General features: G+C 37.3%; 1 protein-coding gene across 1 annotated transcript; it reads left to right on the forward strand.

Annotated features, from left to right (window-relative positions):
• Positions 1-4,426: 4,426 nt before the first annotated feature.
• Positions 4,427-8,402, forward strand: LOC130973748 (uncharacterized). The gene is made up of 4 exons (XM_057898401.1): positions 4,427-4,883; positions 4,998-5,068; positions 5,154-5,280; positions 8,194-8,402. The coding sequence occupies exons 1-4, from the start codon at positions 4,570-4,572 to the stop codon at positions 8,234-8,236; spliced, it is 555 nt and encodes a 184-aa protein (XP_057754384.1). The 5' UTR covers positions 4,427-4,569; the 3' UTR covers positions 8,237-8,402.
• The last annotated feature ends 1,106 nt before the right edge of the window (positions 8,403-9,508 follow it).

Genomic DNA, 9,508 nt, shown 5'->3' on the forward strand with positions numbered 1-9,508 from the left:
GTATGAAGCAAGCTATGGTCATCTTGTAAATCTCAGTCAGGCGGATTCAAATGGTTATGGAGGAATAATGATTAAAAGATGAATAAAACATAAAATAAAGATAGAGATACTTATGTAATTCATTGGTGAGAATTTCAGATAAGCGTATGGAGATGCTTTGTCCCTTCCGTCTCTCTGCTTTTCTACTATCTTCATCCAATCCTTCTTACTCCTTTCCATGGCAAGCTGTATGTTGGGCATCACCATTGTCAATGGCTACAGTCCCGTCCTCTCAGTGAAAATGTTCAACGCGCTCTGTTACAGCACGGCTAATCAGCTGTCGGTTCTCGATCATGTCAGAATAGAATCCGGTGATTCTTTTGCGTCTGTCACTAACGCCCCACAATCGCGAGTTTGAAGCTCATCAAAGTCATTCAATCCTTGAATCCTACTCAGAATACCACAGACAAGGTGTAGACCTTCCGGATTCTCTTGAATGCCGTCATCAATTCTAGCTTATACCACGAAGATTCCGATTTAAGGAATCCAAGCGATATCCACTCAATCTAAGGTAGAACGGAGGTGGTTGTCAGGCACACGTTCATAGGTGAGAATGATGATAAGTGTCACGGGTCATCACATTCATCAAGTTGAGGAATAAGTGATATCTTAGAACAAGAATAAGCGGAATTAAATAGAAGAACAATAGTAATTGCATTGATACTCGGGGTACAGCAGAGCTCCACACCTTAATCTATGGTGTGTAGAAACTCCACCGTTGAAAATACATAAGTGATAATGGTGATCATTGGCTTCGGCCCCTAGAGAGGGAACCAGAAGAACCAAGATGAAAATACAATAGCAAAAGATCTTATTTATAGAGAACTAGTAGCTTAGGGTTTACAGAAATGAGTAAACTCCACTTGGTGTGTGCTTGGGCTGAGCATTGAAGCTTCCATGTGTAGAGACTTTTCTTGGAGTTAAACGCCAGCTTTTGTGCCAGTTTGGGCGTTTAACTCCCACTTCTGTGCAGTTCCGGCGTTTAACGCTGGGCAGTCTTGAGCTGATTTGGAACGCCGGTTTGGGCCATCAAATCTCAGGCAAAGTATGGACTATTATATATTGCTGGAAAGCCCAGAATGTCTACTTTCCAACGCAATTAAAAGCACGCCAATTGGGTATCTGTAGCTCCAGAAAATCCACTTCAAATGCAGGGAGGTCAGAATCCAACAACATCTGCAGTCCTTTTTCAGCCTCTGAATCAGATTTTTGCTCAGGTCCCGCAATTTCAGCTAGAAAATACCTGAAATCACAGAAAAACACACAAACTCATAGTAAAGTCCAGAAAAGTGAATTTTAAATAAAAACTAATTAAAATATAATAAAAACTAACTTAAACATACTAAAAACATACTAAAAATAATGCCAAAAAGCGTATAAATTATCCGCTCATCGATTGCCAGATCTTTGGCAACTGTCACAATTGAGTACAAACACTCGGGAGTCTTTATAGAGAGTAGGCCAGTAGAAGCCACATTGGAGGACTCTTGTGGCTGCTCGCTCACTTCCAAAATGTCCTCTATACTGTGATCCATGGCAGTGCCAGAGGATCTTCTGTGCTTCTTCTTTAGGCACACATCTACAGATTACTCCGTCTGCACATATCTTGAAGAGATATGGTTCATCCCAAAGATAGTACTTTGCATCTGTGATCAATTTCTTTGATTGCTGCCTACTGTACTCTTTGGGTATGAACCTCACTGCCTTGTAGTTTGCAATGTCTGCAAACCATGGCACTTCCTTGATGGAAAAGAGTTGCTCATCCGGAAAGGTTTCAGAGATCTCAGTAAAAGGGAGGGACGCCCCTTCTACTGGTTCTATTCGGGACAGGTGATCTGCTACTTGGTTCTCATTCCCTTTTTTGTCTCTTATTTCTATATCAAACTCTTGCAGAAGCAACACCCATCTGATGAGTCTGGGTTTTGAATCCTGCTTGGTGAGTAGATATTTAAGAGCAGCATGATCAGTGTACACAATCACTTTTGAACCTACTAAATAGGATCTAAACTTGTCAATGGCGTAAACCACTGCAAGCAACTCTTTTTCTGTGGTTGTGTAATTCTTCTGTGCGTCATTTAAAACACGACTGGCATAGTAAATGACAATTCTTTCGGTCACCATAAAGTGACATTTCTCCCAGTTTAAAACTAGGTTAGTCTCTTGGCACCTCTTTAGAACAAGTGCTAGATGGTCAAGACAGGAGCTGAATGAGTCTCCAAATACTGAGAAGTCATCCATGAAGACTTCCAGAAATTTTTCCACCATATCAGAGAAAATTAAGAGCATGCACCTTTGAAAGGTTGCAGGTGCATTGCACAGACCAAATGGCATCCTTCTGTATGCAAATACTCCAGATGGACATATGAATGCTGTTTTCTCTTGATCCTGAGGATCTACTGCAATTTGATAATAACCTGAATATCCATCTAGGAAGCAGTAGTATTCATGACCTGCTAGTCTTTCTAGCATCTGGTCTATGAATGGTAAAGGAAAATGATCATTTCTGGTGGATGTATTGAGCCTTCTATAATCAATACACATACGCCACCCTGTAACTGTTCTTGTAGGAACCAGTTCTTTTTTTTCATTAGGAACCACTGTCATGCCACCTTTCTTTGGGACAACTTGGACAGGGCTTACCCAGGGGCTATCAGAAATAGGATAAATAATCCCAGCCTCTAGTAATTTAGTGACCTCCTTCTGCACCACCTCTTTCATGGCTGGGTTCAGCCACCTTTGTGGTTGAACCACTGGCTTAGCGTCACCTTCCAATAGGATTTTGTGCATGCATCTGGCTGGGCTAATGCCCTTAAGATCACTGATGGACCACCCAAGAGCTGTCTTGTGTGTCTTTAGCACTTGAATTAGTGCTTCCTCTTCCTGTGGCTCTAAGATAGAGCTTATGATTACAGGAAAGGTATCACCTTCTCCCAGAAATGCATATTTCAGGGATGGTGGTAATGGTTTGAGCTCGGGTTTAGGAGGTTTCTCCTCTTCCTGAGGGATTTTCAGAGGTTCTATCATTCTCTCTGATTCCTCCAGATCTGGCTGAACATCTTTAAAGATATCCTCTAGCTTTGATTTGAGTCTCTCAGTTATATTGACCTTTTTTACCAGAGAGTCAATAATATCAACACTCATGCAGTCATTTGGGGTGTCTGGATGCTGCATAGCTTTGACAACATTCAACTTGAACTCCTCCTCATTGATTCTCAGGGTTACTTCCCCTTTTTGGACATCAATAAGGGTTCGGCTAGTTGCTAGGAAAGGTCTTTCTAGAATGAGAGTTGCACTCTTGTGCTCCTCTATTTCTAGCACCACAAAGTCAGTAGGAAAGGCAAATGGCCCAACCTTGACAATCATGTCTTCAATCATGCCTGATGGGTATTTAATGGAGCCATCAGCAAGTTGGAGACATATCCGGGTTGGTTTGACTTCTTCAGTCAAACCAAGCTTTTTGATAATAAATGCAGGTATTAGGTTGATACTTGCCTCAAGATCACATAGAGCTTGCTTGGTACAAGCATCCTCTAATGTGCATGGTATCATAAAGCTTCTGGGATCTTTAAGCTTCTCAGGTAAGCTTTTCAGAATGACTGCACTGCATTCTTCAATGAGGTAAACTTTTTCAGTTTCCCTCTGTAACATCCCTCATTTTTGAAAAAATCTAAATATAAATAAATTGTGATTTTACCTTGTTGAGTTTAAACTTTATAATTTTAGAAATTATTTTATTAGAACTAATTAAATAGATTCGGAGATAGTTTTATTTTGAATCAATTGATATTTTAAAGTAATCTTATTATAATAAAATATTTTGTATAATTTTAGTAATTAAAAAATAAAAAAGAATTGTACAATTAATTTAAGTAACTTTTATCCTGAAAAAGTTACGATTTATTCTATTAATATTTGGAGTTTATGTTAATTAATATTCTTATGTAATTTTTATAATTGGTTATTTCATATGCTTTGGAAATAAAATTTAGTGATGGAAGTATTATATAATTTAATTTAAGTAATTTTATCATAAATAGACATTTTGTAAATTGAAATTAAAGTTTCGGTGATAGAAAAATAATAAAAAGTTATATCATTTAATTTGAATAATTAGTATTGAGTTTAAACTATATTTTATAAAAATGTGATTAATATGCTTATTTTATAATTTAAATTAAAAATAATTAATTCCACTTAGCAATATGTTGATAAATGATGTTCTTAAATATTTTAAGAGAGTATATTTGATTTTAAAATTACTCTTCCTTCCAATTTTATCAAAATATCTATTCATATCTATCCATATTCTTTTATAAAATCTTAATTTTAATCTTAATATCACAAATTCCTATTTCATATACTAAATCCCTAATTGCTACCTAAATCCCTAAACGTACATACATACAGAAGGAAAGGAGGGGGGAAATAGAGGAGAGAAGGGGGAGCTCGAAGGGGGAAGAAGAGAGATCGAGAGGGGGAGATGGAGAGCTCGGGAGTCGGGGAGTAAAGGAAAAGGAGGAAGACACTGGGATGATCAAGAAGGCCTCGACTTTGTCATCCTCGTGCATCCGTCGTTGCTACCATCATCAATCAGAGCTGCTGCGCATGGAGAGAAGGGGAGACGACGCCGCTGGTTCTGTTTGGGATCGTCGCTGCCATTCAAGTCACTACAAGAGGAGAATACCTCTGCTGTCATTAACACAAAAGGGGGAGGAGCCCGTCCTTGCTGCTTTTGCCGCTGTCAAGGGGAAAGGAAGTGAGAGTGCCGTTGAACGAAACGCGAGAAGGGAGAAGACCTGTGTTCTTTCCTTGTTGTCGATGCCAAAACCGGGACAGATTCACCGGTAACCCCGCTTCTTCCTTCGTTGATTCTGTCCCACTTCTATTTTGTTCCGCTGTTCCGACCTCGTTGGTGTCCCTACTGTCCTAACTGACCGAATTGATGCTGTGGCCACTAGGACAATGCTCTGGTCTCTGGTTCCTGTTATTCTGAGCACCAAAGCTGTTGCTCCATTCCTGTCTTTCCTTGGTACGGTTGGTTCTGTTCTACAAACATTTTTCTGGTTATTACTCCTTTGATAATCTGTTCTGTTTTGCCCTTGCACTTGCTACAGCCATTATTAATTTTCCCCCCAAAGTTGCTGTTGCTGCTATTAGAGCTGTGGTTGATGCTGTTATCCTCGCGTTAGAACATGGAGGGTTGCTGCATTTCCGATTTTGTGTGGTTAATGCGACATCGAGGTAGGGGGTTTAAAATGATTTCAATTTAAGAATGCCTACAAGGTTTATTGAGTAATCTGCAAATAGTCTTAATTGTTGCGAGTGATTAATTGATGATATGAATGCTAAATTGTGTTTGTGAAGTGTAATTGGAATTATTGATAGTGATATTGATTGGTTGTGTGGATGTTGAATTGTGGCTGTGAATTTATTGAAATTGAGGATTTTTGTGGAATTGATTGATCATGGGTGGAATATGAAATGTTGAAGAGTGATTGATGAAAATTCTGAATTTTGATGGATTATGTTGGAATTGTTGCTGTTGAGCTGGTTTTATAATTATTCTATCGGTGATGGATTTAGTTGATGATTGACTGGAATTGGGTTTAGAGAATGTTTAAAGGATTGAATTTGAGATGTTGAATTGCTTGCTGAACAAGCTGAGCTTTGAAATTAAACGGCAACTTTGAAAGTGAATCAGTGACTCTATAGTGACTGAAATGATAAGAATTTAAGTGTTAAGTAAATTATATTAAGCATAATTGTGAAAACTCAATTTTTAAGGTTTCATATCAACTAGAGACTTAGTTATGATTTTTCAAAGTTGAACTCTAAAATCTGATTTTCTGCATAATTTTAAACGAAGTCAGAAACTTTGACAAAGCTATAACTACTTACGTAATGATCGGAATTGCATGAAACTAAGCCTGGGTTAAACTTGGGGATATAAGGAACTAAACTGGTAAATTTGAGACTTTTCATTAAGTTTATGATTTATGATGAATTTTTGAATTGGGGATGTCAAATCTGGTTTTTACTGCAGAACATTTAACACAGCAGCAACTTGATTCCTTTATTAGAAATTCTGCATTTTGAATTTTGAAATGGAACCAATTTTAAATGAAACTTTGGTCCTAATACTTTAATTTCATAAAAATTTAGAATTGTTAGAGTTGTGGTTTTAAAGATTTGGATTTTCAAAGAAAGATGTATTATGCAGTAAAAGTCAAGCTTTGTTTTTCTAAGTCAGTAACTTTGAGGTTTTATAATTTTTAAATCTGGAACGATATTGAGATGCAACCAATTGGAAGTGAAAATTAAGTATGTTTAGCATATGTGACTTAAATTTCAGGGCTATCAATGTTTTAATGAGTAAGTTATGGGACTTGGAAGAAGATAAGTTCATTAAGTTTTAAAACAGAATTCTGCAGAAAATTAGTCAGCTTCTAGGTTATATAACTTCTTCATCAAAAATGATATTGACCTGAAACCAATTGGAAAAGAAACTTGGATGAGCGAAGTTGAACTGTATTAATTTTCAAAGTCATTGGATTTAACTTGGATTTTATATTGAATTTTGAATGTCACATGCTGCTGCTGTTTTTCTGGTTTTACGCGCTGCAGAGCAGTCTCGGTTTTTCCTTTATTCCTAAGGCTAGAGAAACCAGAAAATTATGATCTTTGGTTTGTTAGAAAGCTTATTTCAAGATGAACGCCTGGACATAAAATTTGCGCAATTCCGAGTTTATTTGCTATGTTAAAAACAGAAAAGAAGATAGAGTGTTGAGGATGTCCTAGTGACAGTTATGAGTTTATAAAACTAAAGATGAACCTTAGTGCTATATGGCTGATTCAATGTGGAATTTTGCTTGATTCTGAGTTGACGTGATGCTGGAAAGGTTGAAAAGAGTAAAGTGAATTGTTTGGTTTGAACCCGTAAGGGTGGTTAAGTCCTATTTTCAGAAGAGATTATGTCCGAATTTTTATAAAAGTATAAGGACTTAATCAAAATAAATATTTAAGGCTTATTTAATGATAGAAACTTCAATGATTCTTTTAAGAAGAGATTATTTGGTATACGAGATTGTTGAGTATTCAGAGAAAGTAAAGAGATACAGAGAAAAGAGAAACCAGAACAGAGTAAAGAGAAATAAAGAAAGAGTAATATAATAAAGAGATATTTATATATATTTTAGTTGCTTGATGCAACCCAGAGCTATATTTATATATATTAGTTGCTTGATGCAACCCAGAGCTATATTTAATATATATTAGTTGCTTAATGCAACCCAGAGCTTCTGTAGGGAAATTAAGTTACCTACAGCCATTTTCCGCTTCCCCAGAGCAGAGCAGAGTATATATATATTTTCCTGCAGTAAGCAGAGGCTGTCTCAAATGAGCGGCTATTATCATATGCGCATTTATTTAGGAACGGAAAATCGTATTCGGGAAATCGGGATTACTCGTGACCGGATAAATGTCGGGATTGCGGGCAGCCAACCGACACATGAGCTCATGGCCTGTACTAGGACTAGACATTCATCATATGCATCTATGTGACATTGTTTGGCTGTGTATATTGTAATTGGTTTGCCTAAATGAATAATCCTGTTTAACTGCTACTTGCTATACTTGATATAAATGCTCTTGATTGTGTTTGAACCTCATTACCTGTGTTTGTAACTGATTGTTTGGATTGTAGTGATTGGATGTTGATTGAGTTGTTTGGGCCTGAGGCCGTGACTGGTATGTTTGAGGTCTAGTTTTGTATAAAGTATCTGACTGGTTCAGCATAGACTTAATGAACCTATGCTTGGAGCAGGATGATCATTTATACCGCGTAGGTAACTTCTTTTATGTTAAGGTCTAGTAAAGTATGAAAAATCAAACTGGTTCAGCATAGACTTAATGAACCTATGCTTGGAAGAGGTTGGTCATTCATACAGTCTAGGAAACTTTTACGAGTTTTATAAAGAAAATGTGGGTCTAGGATTTTAAATAATTAACTAATGCTTTTAAAAGAGGTTAATTTTCTTTTAGATGTCTTTGGATGAAATTAACTATTTGCGCTTTATTCTTTACTTTAACGGCATTCTCGACCTCTACTGAGAACATGTGGTTTGGTTCTCACCCCCAAATTTTCCACCCATTCAGTGACACAGGTTTGAAGACGCAATTTGAAGCTGCGAGCGATTAGTAGGTTTTCTTTATTGTTTTAATTGATCTGGTAGAGTCCCCTCGCTGATTGTCCCTTGAGATTTTATTTCATATAGAGGGGTAGGTTTGGTATATTGTATTTGAGTTTTATTTGGTTTCTTTTGTACAAGAATTATTATCAATAATATTTATGTGATTATTGTTTGTTGGAGACCTTTGATATATGTCTTTAAATAACAAAAACAAAATTTTCTGGAATTTTCTAAAAACTAAAACGCGAACTCGATACAAAGGCTTGATAATTAAGTTGTTAATACTAGAGAAGATTACGTAATGTTCTTTCTAGTGGAAATACCCTGACTTAAGCAAGGTATTTTGCTGGAAGGGATGTTACACCCTCCAATCCTTCTTATGACTAAAGATCTCTTTCATGAACTTAGCATAAGAAGGTATTTGCTCAAGTGCCTCTACAAACGGAATCTTTATTTCAAGAGTCCTGAGATAGTCTGCAAAGCGGGCAAATTGCTTATCCTGTTCCGCTTGGCGGAGTTTCTGAGGATAAGGCATTTTGGCTTTGTATTCCTCAACCTTAGTTGCTGCAGGCTTATTGCCTACAGATGTAGGTTGAGAAGCCTTTTTAGAAGGGTTATTATCAGCACTTGTTTGTGTCTGATCCCCCACTGGCATTTGAATGCCAGGGGTGGAAGCTAGAGTGGCGTTAGACGCCAACTCCTCACCTGTTTCTCGCGTCTGAACGCCAGAACCATGCTTCCTTTGGGCGTTCAATGCCAATTCCTTGCTTGTTTCTGGCGTTGAACGCCAGGACTGAACATGGTTTGGGCGTTCAGTGCCAGCTTCCCACCCATTTTCTGGCATTTGAACGCCAGAATTATTCCCCTCTGATCTCTTAATGTCCTCAGAAGGATTTTGGGTAGTTTGGTCATTTCTTGGCTTCCTGCTATCTTGAAGTGATGTTTTTAATGTTTTCCCACTTCTTAATTGAACTGCTTGGCATTCTTCTATTATTTGTTTTGATAGCTGTTGTTCTGTTTGCTTCAACTGTACTTCCATATTCATATTAGCCATTCTTGTTTCTTGTAATATCTCCTTGAATTTGGCTAACTGTTTTGTTAGAAAGTCTAATTGCTGATTAAATTCCGTAGCTTGTTCTGTAGGACTGAGTTCAGCAGTCACTGTTTTAGCTTCTTCTTTCATCGAAGATTCACTGCTTAGGTACAGATGCTGATTTCTGGCAACTGTATCAATAAGCTCTTGAGCTTATTCAATTATTTTTCTCATATGTATAGATCCA

The sequence above is a fragment of the Arachis stenosperma genome, chromosome 4, assembly GCF_014773155.1.
Source record: "Arachis stenosperma cultivar V10309 chromosome 4, arast.V10309.gnm1.PFL2, whole genome shotgun sequence".
NCBI classification, from domain to species: Eukaryota; Viridiplantae; Streptophyta; class Magnoliopsida; order Fabales; family Fabaceae; genus Arachis; species Arachis stenosperma.

Coding starts and splice junctions, on each gene's coding strand:
- LOC130973748 (XM_057898401.1), top strand. CDS start 4,570: ATGATCAAGAAGGCCTCGACTTTGTCATCCTCGTGCATCCGTCGTTGC. Junction 4,884..4,997: donor AAACCGGGACAGATTCACCG/GTAACCCCGCTT, acceptor TGTGGCCACTAG/GACAATGCTCTGGTCTCTGG. Junction 5,069..5,153: donor TCCATTCCTGTCTTTCCTTG/GTACGGTTGGTT, acceptor CACTTGCTACAG/CCATTATTAATTTTCCCCCC.